At 43.3% G+C, this 20,436-nt stretch overlaps 1 protein-coding gene across 1 annotated transcript in view; it reads right to left on the minus strand.

Moving 5' to 3' along the window:
- Window positions 1-696: 696 nt before the first annotated feature.
- The window catches only part of LOC311124383 (neurexin-3a), a gene marked incomplete at both ends in the record, with an annotated part of 57,493 nt that continues 37,753 nt past the window's right edge, over window positions 697-20,436 (minus strand). Inside the window, 4 exons of the mRNA XM_084198546.1 lie at window positions 697-816; window positions 3,500-3,526; window positions 10,497-10,670; window positions 11,000-11,190. Coding sequence (XP_084054672.1) covers window positions 697-816; window positions 3,500-3,526; window positions 10,497-10,670; window positions 11,000-11,190 — 512 coding nt within the window. The remainder of the gene's footprint in view (window positions 817-3,499; window positions 3,527-10,496; window positions 10,671-10,999; window positions 11,191-20,436) is intronic.

A 20,436-nucleotide genomic window follows, 5' to 3' on the forward strand; every position in this document is an offset into this window, starting at 1 on the left:
ATGAAGCTCGATGTCGAGGTAAAGCTCAACTATTATTCAAATTTGCATCTTAGGCATTTAGTGTGTGTTACTTTCTAAGAAGACTCAGGGCTGGATTTAATCAGATTTGATGTTTATGCAGCATCTGTTTATAAGGTTACTTATAAACAGATGCTGCAAACTGCCCACTTATTTGGGAACTGCCCACTTATTTGGGAAAATGGCTATTATGTGTGCTTGTCGGCCATCTTTATAAGGTCAGGTGACAGGTCAGCTTATGGTTACCTGATAGGTTACCTGACATAGAGGGCATCTTGGGTAGGACTAGTTTCCATTAAATAATTCAGATTATTGTGTAAATACTACAATGTGGATTTGATTGAATTTAGCACTTGTAGTCAGACTGTCTCTAGCACCACTAGTGGCTGTGAAATCGCTGAATACACTTCAGAAAGGAAAGAAACAGCAATTACCTTTAGATGTCTTCAGAGGATTCTTCAAAGTGTGTGTGTGTGTACAGCAGTGGAGGCTGCTAAGGGGAGGACGGCTCATAATAATGGCTGGAGTGGAGTTAATAAGACTCCGTTCTAGCCATTATTATGAGCCGTCCTCCCCTCAGCAGCCTCCACTGATGTACAGTGTGTGTGTGTGTGTGTGTTGCACATGCATGTGTTTCCGTGCATTTGTGTGTATAGATAGACAATGAACAGTACTCACGATCATTGCACTGAGTGCCGGTGTAGGAGGTCATGGAGCAGTCGCAGGTGTAGTTCTCCCACTGCTGGATACAGATACCCATGTTGGCACATGAGTCCTCTTGGCAGGTGGTGCTAGGACCTACAGGTGGCAGAGCAGAGCCATGTGATACCCGGGCACAGGTGTGAGGACTAGCCAACAGCTCCCCAACAGGTGCCATGCAGAGGTGTCAGTGCACATCAGTGGGCCATGCACTAGTCAGGTTAGTATAGGTTACAGTACATTACATTACTTCCAAAGGCGTTATAGTACCGTTGAAGTACACCAAACTGAAGAAAAACAAAAACACACGGCATTCCTTCCAAGTAGGTTTTAGTAAGACTTTTAGTGCACAGACATTGAACAGAGTACTGGACGTGTTTTCAACATGGCTGGTTGATGAGAGAGAACTGGTGGATTCAGACAAACTGACTAGGGTCCCGTTCTCTCATATTGAGTGGCTCTGTAACAGTGATATTACATGGTAAGTACTAACTGTACACAGGCACTGTCCACAGTGTAGGTACATGTTCTTAAATAGTAGTTACAATGACTATAACAATGTTATTTGATTATAGTTATATGTGAGGAATTGTTAGTGTATTTGCCAGTCTTTTTCATTGTGCAAGCCACAACCTTATTCAATATGTAAATACTGTGGAACAAGATGTAGCTATATACTGTAAATCCATTGCACCTGTTCATGTCAGCCCCATGTGAATACACAGTTTTAGAGCCACCAGAAGTTAATATGAAGTGTGACCCGGGTGTAAGCTCTCCCATTCTCCCTCCTCCCTCTCCTTGCTCTAGCCAAAACCAGTCTAATGTACAGAGACACTGGGGAAGAGTTACCACATGGGAACAACATGGACAGGAAAGAAGATCCGAGATAAGAGACAAAACATTTTATAGCAAAGTGGAGCACATAGCTAGGATATGTGTTTTTGTTATATAAATGTTGGTGTGGTGGTGTCAAGTTAAGTCCAGGGCTGTGTTTCATTCCAGAAAGGTGTTCCCTTCCCCTCTGCCCTCGTCCACTCCCCTTCACGGATCCAAGACAACGGGTCAGACCCTATCCAGTTCTGTGAAAGGGAGTGAGTGAGGGAATATCGGAGGATGCATCTAGGTGGAGTGAAACGCAGCCTAAATGAGGACTTGAGGCTCACCACCTTCTACAGACTCATCCCATGTTTTTGCACGTTTATTTAAGAGGGAATGCAGTCTCTACTGTGCAGTAGTGCAAAACCAATTAAGTGGGAATCGGGACAATATTCCCACCGGAAACGGAAAACCATGTGAAAAAAGATAACTGCAAATAAACTGGGTTTAAGTGCAATTTTCTTGTGCAAGACCATAATGAAACAAAAAAGTACTAGAAAGAGATCAAAATCATAGTAGGCTAAAAGTGCATTTATTGTGTAATGCAAAGTGCAGCGGAACTTAGATCTATGCAAGATAAAATGATTCACTTCATATATTTTTTCTACAGGCACCAAATTAGCTACAGACATCGATTTTTTCAGTAACCTGAAATAAATCTATCTATAAAAAATGTGTAATAATACAAGCCGTATGTGATGATTGTAAGCATTATGGCAAGTCAGCTTCCCTGTTTAAATCTATGATCTATTAATCAACCTGAACACATGCTCAGGGGAAACATTATTAATATTGCTCATCTGTAGCAGTAGATACATTTTTTCATCTGGGTGGGAATCATTTCCCCTCCAAAATATGGCCGAAAACACCTTGGAGTGGACTTTTGATATGTATACATTTCTCTAAAACCAGCCTGCATTGATTGCATGTAAAAGCTGCTTTCGCATTCTAATGAAATTAGCTGTCAGACTGTCGGAATCTCAGATTGAATGTAGGCGACCGTCTCTTTAATTAGTGTGCTAATCACACTGGCCTATCAGGGAGCATCCACACTCTGGGCCTAAAAGCATCTGAGGGGGAAGGGGGATTGTGTGTGTGTGTGTGCGTGGGTGTGTGTGTGTGTGTGTGGGTGTGTGTGTGTGTGTGTGTGTGTGTGTGTGTGTGTGTATGCCTGTGTATGTGTATGCCTGTGTGTGTGTGTGTGTTTGTGTGTGTGTGTCCGTGTGCCGACCCACGGTGCAAGACTTAATGGATTCTTCTGTGGCGCTGCCCAGACAGGCAGTAACAGCGACGCTCTCCGTCTAACAACATTAGCATAAAACAAGTACACGGCTCGATACAGAAAAACAAGATCTGCAGACATAATTATACAGGCCGGCTAATGTTTTATTTATGCAAAAGCTCTCCATCGCAATCATTAGTCTGTCTCCCTGCCTGCCCTGCGAAGTGAGGGTATGCCATAGCACTAGCAGCCCCTACCTACCATTCTCCAGAAGTGAACCATTTTATTACAAGCACATAGCCAGCCACAGAGAAGCTTTCAATACCTGGCCGTGTTTGCAGTGGATTGTGCTTAAATGTAAACTCTGCAAGGTGACATCATCATACACAACGGAGAGACTTCTTGCTTTACCACCAACGTCATCAGACTTTAAATCAACCAAGACTGCTATTGGCTCTACCTAATTGCGCTCTACCTTGAGGCATGCCAAAATGTGGAATCTTGGCAAATTACAATGTTTTTGTTGTTGATTTCTGTAAACAGGAAGTCACCCCGCTGTATATGATGATGTCATCTTGCTGAGAGTACCTTCAAGCCAAGGCATTATTATTTAGTGAGTGGTGACACATAACATTACACACAGCATCTTTGGGCCAAGCTCAGAATGGAATTTGAACCTTCTACCTTGTAGGTCAGCTTTGGTGAAACCAACTTTGTTAGCGAAAAGAACAGAAAGCGAAAAACGATAAAATAAGGTTAGTAGGTGGCCAATGACTGTCGGTTAATAAAGCAAGCGCTTTACTAACATAGACATGCCCTTTAACCTCTCTAAGGAAGGGGTCAGGGGTCAGGGCTACACTACCATGACAACCAAACTATAAGGATACATTAAATAGATGGGAACAGTACAGAAAAAACATGTAGGTGAAGATGGTTATGGATTGGAGATTTCTGGGCCTATTGAGACACATTGTATATTGTCACTTCAACAAATGAAGGCCTATTCGGAAGGGCACTGCACCATTGGTTTAGCTACATGTTTACCTATTCAGTCATTGCACATAATTCAGACACACTTTGCTAAAATATTAATATTCAAGTGAAAATGACAACAGGAAATAACAAACAGACATCTGCATGGAAACCTGCAAAGGAATACGATGAAGGCAATATTTTTATTTTAAATGAATAAGGTATTTAATCAAACCCAATTAGGATTTTTTAACATTTTGTAGATGTATGTATGGACCGTTGCTGCTCAAGAGTGATGAAAACACAAAGGTTAGTATGAATATGTTTTACCATGAAGGAATGAGGACAAACGACACAAGATGGTTCAGGGATGACATGAGTCACAGAAACAATGAAATACAGTTTAACACTCATTTTGTTTTCCTTCAGAATGAACTTGATTGCATTGTTGCCTACAGTAGTGAATGAGAGCTGCATTGGACATTTACCCACTAATGCTCTTCAACGCCTGTAGTTCTCAGCTTTCAGCTGTCCCCCAATGGTAGAGGCATTAGCACCATCTAGTGAGAGTTTTCTTCAATTACAATAAGCTATGGCTTAAATTCGAAGTTTAGGATTATGATGCTCCCCAAATTGATTTGTAACTTTGTTGACTTATTGACTTTGTTGTAACATAGCCTACTAAAAGTCCATTGTTAATCCCTGATTAAAACTGCATGACAATATTATCATTAAACTGTCACATTGTTTTGTGATTATCAATAGGGGAGCCTAGAGTTTAAATCGGATTCGAACCTATTTTGTTATTTCGTGTGTAATTAAAGTTGCCTATTTATTAATGGTCAATGCTATCCGGGATCCTTGGGATGTCCCTAACCATAACCCTAACCACTAACCTTACCTAACCCTAACCTTAACCCTTACCTTAACCATATAAAATGTAAACTTAAATGGGGTATGGATGTCCCAAGCAACACGGATAGAACGGACCATTTATTCATGTTCTGATGAGAGCTCACAATTGTATGAGTTAGCAAAAGTGCTTCTTTACATGCATGCTTAGACCAAGTCATCACATTGCTTATTTTGCATAGAAACCACTGTTTAGTTTGTAACATTTCTGTCAACTCACCATGCTTCTGGGTCTTCATGTTGGGCCAATCTCATACACTACTTTACCTGGATCTGGTTTCCAATAGTGATGGAATTTAGGCTTAACAGTGTTTTAATTATGCATCTTTTCCCAAGACACCGCGCAGAAAAAAAGTTTGCTAAGCGCCAATTTGTGCTTGATCTGAAAATGTGGTCGGAGGCGCGGAATGGATGTTGTGATGCAATTTCGTGGCCTCCAGAGGCACGCAGAGGCCAAATTGAGCTCCATACCTCATGCTGCGCTCCTCTCAAATTTTGTAACAATGCTTGGTTGACAATAGGTGAGGGCGGGGGATCCTGTATTAACAAACTCACTCCACAACAGCTCTGCACTGCTCCGCGAAACGCAAGAAGTATGAATGCCCTGACTTCTGCTGAGACCATATCACAGTAAATGCTGCACAGCCAATGAAGACATCGGATTGACCATGTACCGTCTTTTAGTGTGTTGTTCGAGCATGGGTAGATACTGATAGGCTTGAAAGAAAGGCAGCGCTGCTCTCTGATAAGCTTTCTCCATTCAAATCTTACATTATAGGCCTAATTATTCCACAATAGGCCTACTGACGACGGATCAGCTCATATAAGGCCTACCACATATATAGTTGAATTCGGAAGTTTACATTCATCTTAGCCAAATACATTTAAACTCAGTTTTTCACAATTCCCGTAATTTAATCCTAGTAAAAATTCCCTGTCTTAGGTCAGTTAGGATCACCACTTCATTTTAAGAATGTGAAATGTCAGAATAATAGTAGAGAGAATGATTTATTTCAGCTTTTATTTCTTTCATCACATTCCCAGTGGGTCAGAAGTTGACACACACTCAATTAGTATTTGGTAGCATTGCCTTTCAATTCTTTAACTTGGGTCAAACGTTTCGGGTAGGCTTCCACAAGCTTCCCACAATAAGTTGGGTGAATTTTGGCCCATTCCTCCTGACAGAGCTGGTGTAACTGAGTCAGGTTTGTAGGCCTCCTTGCTCACACACACTTTTTCAGATCTGCCCACACATTTTCTATAGGATTGAGGTCAGGGCTTTGTGATGGCCACTCCAATACCTTGACTTTGTTGTTCTTAAGCCATTTTGCCACAACTTTGGAAGTATTCTTGGGGTCATTGTCCATTTGGAAGACCCATTTGCGACTAAGCTTTAACTTCCTGACTGATGTCTTGAGATGTTGCTTCAATATATTCACATAATATTCCTTCCTCATGATGCCATCTATTTTGTGAAGTGCACCAGTCCCTCCTGCAGCAAAGCACCCCCACAGCATGATGCTGCCACCCCCGTGCTTCACGGTTGGGATGGTGTTCTTCGGCTTGCAAGCAACCCCCTTTTTCCTCCAAACATAACGATGGTCATTATGGCCAAACAGTTCTATTTTTGTTTCATCAGACTAGAGGAAATTTCTCCAAAAAGTACAATCTTTGTCCCCATGTGCAGTTGCAAACCGTAGTCTGGCTTTTTTATGGCGGTTTTGGAGCAGTGTATTCTTCCTTGCTGAGCGGCCTTTCAGGTTATGTCGATATAGGACTTGTTTTACTGTGGATATAGATACTTTTGTACCTGTTTCCTCCAGCATCTTCACAAGGTCCTTTGCTGTTGATCTGGGATTTATTTGCACTTTTCGCACCAAAGTATGTTCAACTCTAGGAGAAAGAACACGTCTCCTTCCTGAGCAGTATGACGGCTGCGTGGTCCCTTGGTGTTTATACTTGCGTACTATTGTTTGTACAGATGAACATGGTACCTTCAGGCGTTTGGAAATTGCTCCCAAGGATGAACCAGACTTGTGGAGGTCTACCATTTGTTTTCTGAGGTCTTGGCTGATTTCTTTTGATTTTCCTATGATGTCAAGCAAAGAGGCACTGAGTTTGAAGGTAGGCCTTGAAATACATCCACATGTACACCTCCAATTGACTCAAATTATGTCAATAAGCAGCTTCTAAAGCCATGACATCGTTTTATGGAATTTTCCAAGCTGTTTAAAGGCACAGTCAATTTAGTGTATGTAAACTTCTGACCCACTGGAATTCTGATAGTGAATTAATTATAAGTGAAATAATCTGTCTGTAAACAATTGTTGGAAACATTTCTTGAGTCATGCACAAAGTAGATGTCCTAACCGACTTGCCAAAACTATAGTTTGTTAAAAAGAAATGTGTGGAGTGGTTGAAAAACAAGTTTTAATGACTCCAACCTAAGTGTATGTAAACTTCCGACTTCAACTGTAGTTGCAAATATTGAGGCAGCTTATTATAATGCCTAGGCCTACCCTATAATAATGTACTGAAATAACGGATTGGGCATATAATTGTGAAAAAATGTGACAGTGTAGCATAGAATTTGCCAAATAGAACTCAATTGACTGAACATGAAATTGATTTCAATATGATTGAACTATATAGGACTATGTAGCCTAACCTATAGGCCTACCATAATTGTTTTATGCAGCGATCTCGGTTTTCATTTAAGCATATTTTTATTCTTCGCTTGTTTGTAACAATAGCAAAGACATTGGCAACCTTGTGGTCAACTTCATTCCGAAGTTATCAGCAGTCACAGAGAGACAGATAAACAGCTTGATTGTATGTTTAGCAGGGAGATCTTCTGTGTATAAAGTGATGCAAAAGGGCATCGCATACACCTCGATCACACCTACAGCACCATTGCACAAAATGGTACGCAGCATCATCTGGATATGTGTGCAACAAAAGTTAAACATTCACCTTCTGCTACCATTTCTGTCAAGCCATATATGCATACAATTTGATGCATACATTCGATAAATCCAACGTGCACCACACAGAACACACTGCAATTGCCTCTGTAACGCACTGCTGCAAGGCAAATGCAGCGTTCCATTAGAAATGAATGTACTTCTGATGTACCGAAATGTAAAACAATGTCGGTGTGATGGAGGCGTTAGCTTTTGTACAAGTGGCCTAAGGCAGTCGGTAAAAATGAACATTTCGTTTTCAAGTACAACTTTAGTAAGGATGGTTTTGGGAAACAGCTCGGAGATTTAACAATGCTCCTATGAAGGTTCTAAGATGAACTTAGCCTTAACATGCTTATGGGAAACTGGGCCCAGGGTAGTTCCCACGGATTGTTTGGGATAATTAATTCTGATAGTGGGGGATGTTGTTGGTTGTGTGTAGACAATGTGCTGTTGTTTTAGCATCTAAGGTAGGCTATAGACCAGGGTTCCCCAACTGGTGGCCCGCAGGCCGAATTTGGCTTGGTTTTATTTGACGACCCAAGTATTCTGAGCAAATGTATTTATGATTTTTACCATTTTCATTGTTGGACATAAAAGACTGTAAAAACAACAGGAAATCAGCTCCAAGTGATTTGAATTTTGCATATCTGTTCCCAAGTATTCCCATGCATAATGTGATTGTATACAAATGTAAGCAAGGTTTGATATGATTATGTCAAATATGATATCTGTTTGGGCTTTTTGCGGTCAATTTGCAGTCTACAAATTAATTAATTAATTGTCATTTTAAAAAATTATATTAAAAAAATCGGCTTGCAGCAGAATCTAGTTGATGATCCCTAATATAGACTCAGCTGTGAGTCTTTCTGCAGTTTTTGCAGTGTTTGGCTGTTTTGCCCGCCGTTAGGTTGCTAGTAATTAGGCTACTTTGGTTCATTTTTTCCACAAAAACTTTTTGAACTACAACAACTTTTGCCTTGAATTCCTGGACTGTAAATGTTTTTGTTTGCCTACAAGACTGTTAATAAAATCATCATTTTTGACCATGCTTCTCCATCTGCTGTTCAACTGTGTGCTCCAAAACCCAACTGACTACACTGCCATTTTTGTTGACAGGAAAGTTCATTACATGACAATGATTTAGAAAAATTATAAGTGAAAATACACACACAGATGCAAATATGTGTGCACACATTCTCATAACCACTTACAGACAAACAAAATTACAATAAAGAAGAAATGTCATGGATGTGATACAACAGAAGACCAAATAAATATGATTTATGAGCTTTTATTGTGAAAAATAAATAAACGGATTCACACATACACATACATCACAGTGTATACTGTATCTCCCAAAGTAACATTCAGACTTGTAATGATTGGAAGACTTATGGGGTTATAAATATTGAGTTACAATAGTCATAATGTTAAAGGTATATAAGGTATATACTGCACCATTATGTGGCTCTCTGATACGGTCATTTCAACATAACAAAAACAGATACACAACAGATAGGTTGATATTAAATACAGGATGAGAAAACACTCACACAAAAGAAAAAGGAAATAAATGTTCAGAAAACAAAGTGATTCACATGCAAACAGTTATGACTCAGGAAACTTGCCCACAAACCAAAAACTATAGTAACTAGAAATTATATTTTAAGAATAATCAAGGTCAAAAGAGCATAGCGTATTTGCAGCAATAATTCTTAATTTGAATGAAATTTGATGCTAGTGCAAAAATATTTCTATAGGCCATCTTCAGCTAGTTGATATGCATGGAATATTTAAAATAAACACTAAACAAACTGAAACCTTTGGCATTTTAGTTTTGTGCGCACATTGTATACAAGCTCTTGTACCATATCTGACTGGGGTTTTCATATGGCTCCATAGAGATATTACAATTCTTATTCATACTATTCTCTATAGTTGTATTGTTGCTTGGGCAAGAATAGCCGATTACATTTCTAATCTGAAGATTAGTACAACCTGTATGTAAATTTGGGTTGTACAGTATAGTGCGTTAAACCAACAAATAGCCAATCTTAGCTATGTATAATAAGGACTTATTATACAGAACAAAATAGTAATTGATCACTTATATGCCCACACAATCAAAAGTTTTGTATACAAAACGGACATAATCAACATACCAGTAGCTCCCTGTGTTGTATGTTCAGAAACACTTCTACACAATCTGCCAAGATGTTACTCAAGTTTTTTAAAAGTTTTTTATGTATTTTCTGTCTTTCTGAAACATGACTGTAATTATCAATCATGACGAGCTCCTAAAACACCAATAAAAAAGGGAAAAATCTCAAAACAATGGAGCACCGGGTTGTGCTTGTGCTAATGTTTACTGATGTTACTGTACTGCTGCTTTGAGCTGTGCTGATGTGACATCATCAACGTGCGACCAATGTGGCCGATAAGAGCCCATCACCACATATCTATGATTTCCCAACTTCAAACCCTAACCTTATACATTAGGATGAATTAATACTGACCCTGGACCATTGGTTAGGGTCAACATCTACTGTACCTACTGTAAAGATGGCAGTTGGTGATGGTTGTAAATGTCCAGCCCTGCTCTAACTAACAGAGGGCTGTCTGGGTGGTGAGTGAGGTGACCAGCAGGGTTAGTAGGATGGACGAGGGCGCGTAAGGTACAAGGGAGGTGGAGCTACTGTTGGAGTTAAGGAGGAAGAATGGGCTCCCTGAGCTGTCGTTGAAGTTTTTGTTGTTTCTGGGGTTGTAGTTTGGGTTGTAGTTTGAGTTTGAGCTGAAGTCCGAGTCGGACATGGTTTTGAGGGAGGGTGTACCTTCGCATCCTCGCTCGATCTGCCCGCTGCGGAACAGCGCGTCTTGGAGGAGATCTGGGAGGCGGCCGTTGAGGTCCACAGAGGCCAGGCAGCCCTGGAAGCCATCCCGGGACGCCACCAGCTTGGGCAGGCTATTGTACATACCAGGGCCCAGTCCAGCGATAAACAGGTCACCTGGAGGGAGGAGGAGAGAGGACACCGACATGTACTGACAGAGTCAAGCTTTATCACCAAGTATTTTATTTTACAGTCCTGGTAATGCTTTGTTTTACAGTCCTGTTTAAGCTGTTATTTGCAAATACATTATGTTTTTAAAGAGTGTTTTACGATAATTAATTCAACAAATTCTACATAATCAACCAGGGTGTATGTGTGCGACTCAAAACCACAATAGCCCATTGAGGTAAAGCCTAGGCATTAGCTCTGGGACATGGATATTCAGGTCTCAAGCAAGGTTAGTCATCCCACATGGTTCACTGAACCACCTCTGCTATATACTCTACCTTTCAGGTCGAGGTTTTTGGCTCCATTGACCACCTGGCTGGTTGCCTTGGCGTCCACCTTCAGCGTGTGGATGTTGCTGTTGTCACGGGTGATGACCACATTGTGCCACTGGTTGTCATGGAGAGCCCGGTCGCTGTTACCCTTGATGACGTTAGGCCCATTGCCAAGGTCAAACACGTAGTGGATGTACCTGAGGAGGTCAAAGGTCAGTCTGGTCATTGAATAGAACGCCTGTTTGACTGACAAACAGTAATTGTGCTGATGTTGCTTCCAGAGGCAGTTTGGAACTCGGTAGTGAGTGTTGCAACCGAGGACAGACTATTTTTACGCGCTACTCGCTTCAGCACTCGGCGGTCCCGTTCTGTGAGCTTGTGTGGCCTACCACTTCGCGGCTGAGACGTTGTTGCTCCTAGATGTTTCCACTTCACAATAACAGCACTTACAGTTGACCGGGGCAGCTCTAGCAGGGCAGAAATTTGACAAACTTACTTGATGGAAAGGTGCCATCCTATGACGGTGCCACGTTGAAAGTCACTGAGCTCTTCAGTACAGGCCATTCTACTGCCAATGTTTGTCTATGGAGATTGCATGGCTGTGTGCTCGATTCTATACATCTGTCAGCAACGGGTGTGGCTGAAATAGCCGAATCCACTAATTTGAAGGGGTGTCCACATACATATTTATTACAGTATATGTCACTTACTGTGACATATTGCATTTCTGCTACTGTAATACCATCCCTGTGTGTACCTACTGTCCTTCATAGTGGTGGTTGTAGTATCTGAACAGTTTATAATTTTGGCTGACGTTTGCAAATGGTGTGTTAGATGAACTTTACTCTGCCTTGCTGAAACATCTGGAAAGCATCACTATAGGGCCCCCCTGAAACAGAGGAGACTTGGATATGTGGAAGCCAGGGATTGGTCTATTCAAAACACCCATCTTATGTTACATAGGATATGTACCAGGTTTTCAACAAAGGACGGGGAGAATAATCATATTTGAGATTGGGTTAGTTGTTCTCCAGATTCTGCAGAAATCTGTAAATTGACACTGAAATCTTTTGATATAATAAACCTTTATAATCAAAGTACAGTGTCAGCGGATTTCTTATCAACACAGCATATCAGCATCGTTGTTCGGCCACCACAGAAAATTGGCGACGAGGATTTTGGGACGAGTTGCGTCTGTTCAGCGTTTCATCATGGGCTCCGAAATGACTCCCGCTCAAGAGGCCGGCAGATAAGGTGAGCTTTCTCACAACTTTGGGCGCTGGTCAGTTCATGTGACTGTGTGTGCGTTGGGGGATGCACCGTTTAGAACTTGTGTGTGCGCCTTGCTGTTATTTGCTGTGGGATGAGAATCCGTTCTAAATTTCTAAAGTTGTTTGCGTTGAAAACAACGCAAACAGGGGGGAGTGAGAATATAATACAAGATAAAAGTGTCTATAGGAATTGATAACACTGGGCCCAGGGAAATTTGGCTTGAATAGAATTAAAGGGAAAAAGGACTAGAATGAAGAAATAAGGAACAAGGAACTAAGGAAAAAAGTATACTGTTAGGACGTCGCTGATCTACGGAAGCCCTCAAACGAGGCGATCATTAAGATGGGCCATAAATCCTGGAGAGTCACTAGGTGAATTTTCAGGTCAGTTCAAGGAACTGTGAGATTGTAGAATACACATTAAATTGTATGTTACCTCTCGGTATATAGTTGACGAGGTATATGTCCGAAGTAGCCTCTCATTGAATATCTGCAACTCAAGGTAGCAGAAATTTAGGAAGGAATATAAAGGAAATAGGAGCGATGGAAGCATGCGGTATGAATGGATGCATTCTTGTTGATTATGTGTGTGTGTGAGAGAAAGAGAGCGTGTGTTTGAGTAAATAAAGAGGTTTCTGCTGTGTTTCAGCTTGTCACGATCGTCTGAGGAAGCGGACCAATACGCAGCGCGTTGAGTGAACATGATGACTTTAATAGATAAAGCACGTAAATACAAAACAAAAGACGATAGTGAAGTCCAACAGTGACTATGACTGAAATGGAACAAAAACCCACAACACCCAAGAGAAAACACACAGTATAAATATGGCTCCCAATCAGAGATAACGAGCCGACAGCTGACACTCGTTACCTCCGATTGGGAGTCAATGACCAAACCTAGAAATAAACGTGACAGAAATGCAACCATAGAAAATCACCCAAAACCCAACAAAACACAATACACCCTGGCTCAAATACAAAAGTCCTGGAGCCAGAGTGTCACAGTACCCCCCCCTAAAGGTGCGAACTCCGGGCGCACCAGCATACAGTCTAGGGGAGGGTCTGGGTGGGCGTCTGTCCACGGTGGCGGTTCTGGCCCTGGTCGTGGTCCCCACCCCACCTTAGTCACTATCCGCTTCCGTAGCCTCCTCCACATGACCACCCCCCAACTAAACCCCACTGGATTAAGGGGCGGCACCGGACTAACGGGCAGCACCGGACTAAGGGGCAGCACCGGACTAAGGGGCAGTACCGGACTAAGGGGCAGCACCGGACTAAGGGGCAGCACCGGGCTAAGGGACAGCACCGGACTCAATGGCAGATCCTGGCTGGCTGGCTCTGGCGGGTCCTGGCTGGACGGCTCTGGCGGATCCTGGCTGGACGGCTCTGGCGGATCCTGGCTGGACGGCTCATGGCTGGCTGAAGGATCTGGCTGCTCATGGCTGGCTGACGGATCTGGCTGCTCATGGCTGGCTGACGGATCTGGCTGCTCATGGCTGGCCGACGGATCTGGCTGCTCATGGCTGGCCGACGGATCTGGCTGCTCATGGCTGGCCGACGGATCTGGCTGCTCATGGCTGGCTGACGGATCTGGCTGCTCATGGCTGGCTGACGGATCTGGCTGCTCATGGCTGGCCGACGGATCTGGCTGCTCATGGCTGGCTGACGGATCTGGCTGCTCATGGCTGGCTGACGGATCTGGCTGCTCATGGCTGGCTGACGGATCTGGCTGCTCATGGCTGGCGGAAGGCTCTGGCTGATCCTGTCTGGCGGAAGGCTCTGGCTGATCCTGTCTGGCGGAAGGCTCTGGCTGATCCTGTCTGGCGGAAGGCTCTAGCGGCTCCGGTCTGGCGGACGGCTCTGACGGCTCATGGCAGACGGGCGGCTTAAGCGCCTTAGGGCAGACGGGCAGTTCAGGCCCCGTTGGGCAGACGGCAGACTCTGGCCGTCTGAGGCGCACCGTAGGCCTGGTGCGTGGTGCCGGAACTGGAGGTACCGGGCTGAGGACACGCATCTCAGGGCTAGTGCGGGGAGAAGCAACAGGGCATGCTGGACCCTGGGGACGCACATAAGGCCTAGTGCGGAGAGCCGGAACAGGGCATGCTGGACCCTGGGGACGCACATAAGGCCTAGTGCGGAGAGCAGCAACAGGACGCACAGGACTCGGGGGACACACAGGAGGCTTGGTGCGTGGTGTAGGCACTGGTGGGAAAAGGCTGGAGACACGCACCATACAGCTAGTGCGTGGAGGAGACACAGGGCTCTGCAGACGTACAGGAAGCCTAGTGCGTGGTGTAGGCCCTGGTGGTACTGGGCTGGAGCGGGGAGGTGGCGCCGGAAATACCGGACCGTGCAGGCTTACTGGCTCCCTTGAGCACTGAGCCTGACCAACCTTACCTGGGTTGATGCTCCCCGTCGCCCGACCAGTACGGGGAGGTGGAATAACCCGCACCGGCCTATGTGGGCGAACCGGGAACACCATGCATAAGGCTGGTGCCATGTACGCCGGCCCGAGAAGACGCACTGGTAGCCGGATGCGTTGGGCCGGCTTCATGACATCTGGCTCAACGCTCACTCTAACCCGGCCGATACGTGGAGCTGGACTGTACCGAACCGGGCTATGCCTGCGTACAGGAGACACCATGCGCTCTACTGCGTAACACGGTGTCTGCCCGTACTCTCGCTCTCCACGGTAAGTCCAGGGAGTAGGCGCAGGTCTCCTACCTGACTTCGCCACACTCCCTTTTAGCCCCCCCCCAAGAAATTTTTGGGTAGTACCCACGGGCTTCCAGCCTCGACTCCGTGCTGCCTCCTCATACCACCTCCTCTCGGCTTTAGCTGCCTCCAGCTCTTCACGAGGGCGGCGATATTCTCCCGGTTGTGCCCAAGGACCCTTTCCATCCAGTATCTCCTCCCATGTCCATGAATCCTTGATAGGCGTCCATAAATCCTGTTGCCGCTTGACACGCTGCTTGGTCCTTTTAAGGTGGGTTTTTCTGTCACGATCGTCTGAGGAAGCGGACCAATACGCAGCGCGTTGAGTGAACATGATGACTTTAATAGATAAAGCACGTAAATACAAAACAAAAGACGATAGTGAAGTCCAACAGTGACTATGACTGAAACGGAACAAAAACCCACAACACCCAAGAGAAAACACACAGTATAAATATGGCTCCCAATCAGAGATAACGAGCCGACAGCTGACACTCGTTACCTCCGATTGGGAGTCAATGACCAAACCTAGAAATAAACGTGACAGAAATGCAACCATAGAAAATCAGCCAAAACCCAACAAAACACAATACACCCTGGCTCAAATACAAAAGTCCTGGAGCCAGAGTGTCACACAGCTGTGTGTCGACTCATGCTATGATAAGATTTATGTTAGAGATATATACATATATATGTTTTGGTTGAGAACAGGGGTTTTAGTTTTTGTAAGGAAATATGTTAATTACGGTTAAAACCTTATGAGTCTCCATTTGAGAGAACGTTTTAAACTTTGTTAAAAAAAACTATGAGCCCCCGGGAGGACGTTATGATTGTATAGAGAGGATTTGTAATGGATAAGAAAATAACTATAAATCTGCAGATTAGAATAAGTGAAGACAGTAAAGTTAAGAGACTTCGAAGTAGGATTTGTGTTCTATGTTTTGTGTTGGTTTGTGCATTTTGTTCAGTGTTACTGTTTGTCTGTGTTGGAAAGAACGGAGGGACAGCTGGTCTGTCTGCTGTCTGACTTAGAGAAAAGTTACTGTGGGAGAGCTCCTCTCACCTTGACATCGCACTAGTAAATGAGCTGCGCATGCGTGGGATTTTATGAGTTTAGAGTTAAACAGAGCAAATATGCCACTCCCCTGCCAGCACTGAGCTGCTGGGAGACGCAGACTTAGGGCTGAAAAAGAAGGAGGGGGACTTTGAATACACACAAATAAAGTATTCTGTTTGTTAAGTGGCTGTTGCTTAATTATGAAACTATTTGATTGAGATCCATTGAATTTATAATTAAGAGTTATGTTGACAGATTAAAAAAATAAAAATAAAAATAAATATTATTGCGCTATTTATAATATTCCTGAGTTAAGCTGTTTGCTTTTTTCTTAGCGCGAATGTGAACATAGGTATGTTTAAAAGGGTATTGTATGGTTGAAATAACTCAGTGAGTGCATAAAATACCAAATTCTTGTCTGTTTCTTTTGTTCTTCAGTGATGTGAGAAACGAGAAGGAGGAGACAGAGAGAGAGGAGGTGCTGACCAGTGCGTCACACGACAGCGTGTGCTGCCCCGGATCCAGTCCAATTAAGGCCAGTACTGTTCTATCCACAAACGTACTTTCCCTTACAGGATTTAATAGATACAGTGGAGAAAAAAAGTATTTAGTCAGCCACCAATTGTGCAAGTTCTCCCACTTAAAAAGATGAGAGAGGCCTGTAATTTTCATCATAGGTACACGTCAACTATGACAGACAAAATGAGAAAAAGAAATCCAGAAAATCACATTGTAGGATTTTTAATGAATTTATTTGCAAATTATGGTGGAAAATAAGTATTGTCAGACAGATGATGACATTTCTTGGTATTGCTGGTTATTCTTCAGCTTGGGTTGAGAGCTATGCTAGTTTGACGGGACCTTTGAGAGCTATAGTTAAAGATACTGGGAGTGGTCAACTCCATAGCAATCTTTCCTGGACACAGGAAGGCCTTGTGGCATTTGAAACGATCAAACAGAGGCTACAGGAGGCACCTGCACTCACACTACCAGACTACTCTAAGAATTTCTTGCTATATGTGTCTACTTCTACTGGAGGTAAATATGCATCTGCAGTTCTTTGTCAGCCGACAGGTACAGGGACGAATCCTCAACCTATTTCCTACTACTCTACTGCCTATTCAGAAGTAGAACTAGGGCTACCACTGTGCTACAGAGCAATGGTGGGAGTATATTCAATGTATGACAAAGCATAATCTGTTACGATGGGTTACCCAGTAACAATTCTTACCCATCATAGTCTCAGAAATCTTCTGAACTATGGAAAATATACATTGACTATGCCTAGGCTCAGAGACTATCATAGGCTCTTAGAGCAGGAAGATGTCACCCTAGTGAGGTGTGATACGGTGAATCCAGCCAAGAACTTGCCAACTTCAGAGGATGGTGAGCCACATGATTGTGTTCAAGAAGCAGAGAAATACTCAAGGCTTAGATCAGATTTGCAAGCCTTTCCATTACGTGAGGCAGACCTGGAGTATTGGACTGATGGGTCTTGTTATCGTGTGGGAGATAAATTGTGTGCTGGCTATGCGGTAGTTAAAGCCCAAGGAATTGGATTTGTTGTTGAAAAGGCTGAAGTAATACCACAGCCTGCGTCCGCACAACTTGCTGAACTTGGGGGGGCTAACAGAAGCGTGTTTGTTAGCAGAAGGAAAGCGAGTGACAATATATACTGATTCTGCATATGCACATAGTGTATGTCATTTGTTTGGAGCAGTGTGGAAAGGTTGAGGGTTTTAAAAAAAGGATGGTTCTCCGATACAACATCATGCGCAAATAATGAAACTGTAGCATGCTATGATGAAGCCTAAAGAGATAGCGATAGCTAAGTGTGCAGCCCATAAAACAGATGTGTCAAAAGTCACACAAGGGAACAAAGCTGCTGATGAAGCTGCAAAAGCCGTCACAGGAGCGGACAAATTGGGCAAGGTTTTTCTGGTCACTCATGGAGTGGACTTGGAAGACAAAATTACGCTTAAGGATGTGATTTTGATGCAGGAAGCTGCTTCTACGATTGACAAACAGTTATGGCTAGACCGAGGTGCCGTCAAAGATGCTTCTGGTCTTTGGAGAAACCATGAGGGGTTGATAGTAGCGCCTCTAGACCTATTAGGCCTGATGATTCAGGAAGCACATGGGTTAGCTCATGTTGCAAGGGGGGAGGTTAGGAGAAAGATCACAAAGGAGTATGGTTTTTGGGCACCATATTTGCTTGAACAGGTTGACTATGTCATAGGCAGGTGCACAATCTGTCTGAAAAATAATGTTCGCAGGGGTTTGACTGTTCTTCCTGGTCACATTCCTACACCGAGAGGTCCTATGCGTGAGTTGGTTATCGACTTTGTTGATATGATAAAACCAGTTGAAGGGAAGAGATATATGCTGGTGGTTGTCGATAGATTTTCACGATGGCCGGAGGCCTGTCCAACCAAGTGAAAAGAAGCTCAATCGGTTGCCAAGTTCTTGTGTAAAGATGTCATAAGCAGGTGGGGACTTCCTGATCGAATATCCTCAGATAATGGGAAATAATTTGTGGATAAATCAGTGAAATGGATTGGGAATTAAGCAACGTCTTGGAGCAGTTTATCACACACAAAGTCAAAGGGATTTGTGAAAAAATGAACGGTGTTTTGAAAAATTGCATTGTCAAAATTTGCCAGCATACGGGTCTAAACTGGATAGCGGCGCTTCCTTTAGCATTAATGGTGTGTCGCTCAAGTGAGTTGCGTGATCTACGTATGACACCCCATGAACTGCTCACAGGAAGAAGGATGCCTACGCCTTGTTTGTGAACAAGCGGAAAGGGTCCAAGTTTGGCTCTTTTGGAAGATGAAATGAGAGCGTACGTTACATATATGGCCAATTTTCATAAAAAGTTGTCCACATATGTTTCTGACAGGCAAAGAAAAGAAGAGGTGCAGGAGAAGCTCGATGAGCAAAAAAAGGAGTACAGTGCAACCTGGGGACAAGGTGTTCGTGAAGGTATTTAGAAGGAAGTGGTATAACGAACATCGTGAAGGACCATTTGAAGTTGTTCGTAGTACTGGAACGGCTGTCCAGGTTAAAGGGTCTCCAACGTGGTATCATTTGTCACATTGTGTTAAAGTGACTAGAGAAGAGGTGTCACGCGCAGAGAGACAGGATGTTGAAGGCTCAAGAGAGCAGGATGGAGATAGGGAAGAACAGGCAGAAGGAGAGATGCATGACAATATCCAGAGTCAAAACCCAGAAGGAGAGATTGTCCATGCTGTGGAGAACGTTGATGATCATGTGTACACTTCTGATGATGCCAGAGATGACTCTGCAATGGATGGACAGGAAAGGAGATTTGGGGACATTGATTTTCAATGCGTCCCAGTAACAACAGGGCATATTTCAGTGGAATGTGAAACCGCAGAGATCACCAAGGGCAACTCTGTTACAGGAGAAGCTGGTGATTCGGTTAGACAAAGTAGCCCCAGACCAGTTAGGAAAAAAGTCAGACCAAAACGTTACGAAAACTAGGGTTGAAGTAACTCTAGGAAAGTCAGCTCAGCTTCCATGTCAGTGTACGAGAGAGAACAGTGGTGAAGGGAAATTTAGAGTTCAGTGGGAAGATAGCTATGGCATGAGTTTAGATCTGTTAGGAGCAGTTGCATTGAGAAAGTATGCGTTGCTGAATGATAAAAGAAGACTGAAGATTGAGGGTGATTGCAGTCTCTATGTGTACAATTCCCAGCAGGAGGATCAAGGTGATTATATATGTAGTTTTTATAATCCACAGTTTGAAAGTGAGGGATTAGAGTCGGGACTGAGAGTTAATGTAGTGACACTAGTGGTGATAGATGGAAATACAAGTAAAGAGCTCCAAGCTGTAGGGATAATAGATGAATCAACAACAATGACATCAACATTTCAGCCTAATACAACAACAATGAGAAGCAATTCAACTCTTTTAACTTTGACAGTTATTAAAGCTATAAATGTATCACATTTGAATACAATGGCGCCTCAGAAAATCGCTCCAACACCAATTTTAGAAAAGACTGTGATTAGGGTTAGGATGGGTGGTACAGCTCATCTTCCTTGTAGATGTGAGAGACGGAGTGGGGGTGGTGACATTCCTCCCACGTGGAGAGATAATTATGGAGAAGAAGTGTTGTTATCAGGACCAGAAGTAGAAGCTGTGCCCCCTTATCAAAGTAAGTATATTTTGTACAACGATATGAAGTGGAAGAGGGTTATGAGTGATTGCTCACTTCTTTTGCATAATGTTACATGGGAAGATCAGGGAGAATATACTTGTACTTATTTAGAGCCAGCGTTCAAATTTGTTCCGGTTAAGAATTACTGGTTAGAAGGCTATGAAACTCGTAAGGTGACGCTTATGATGAAAGATTTAAAGTCTGTTGAAGTTT

Source organism: Coregonus lavaretus, assembly GCF_964263955.1.
Source record: "Coregonus lavaretus genome assembly, contig: HAP1_SCAFFOLD_851, whole genome shotgun sequence".
Taxonomy (NCBI): domain Eukaryota; kingdom Metazoa; phylum Chordata; class Actinopteri; order Salmoniformes; family Salmonidae; genus Coregonus; species Coregonus lavaretus.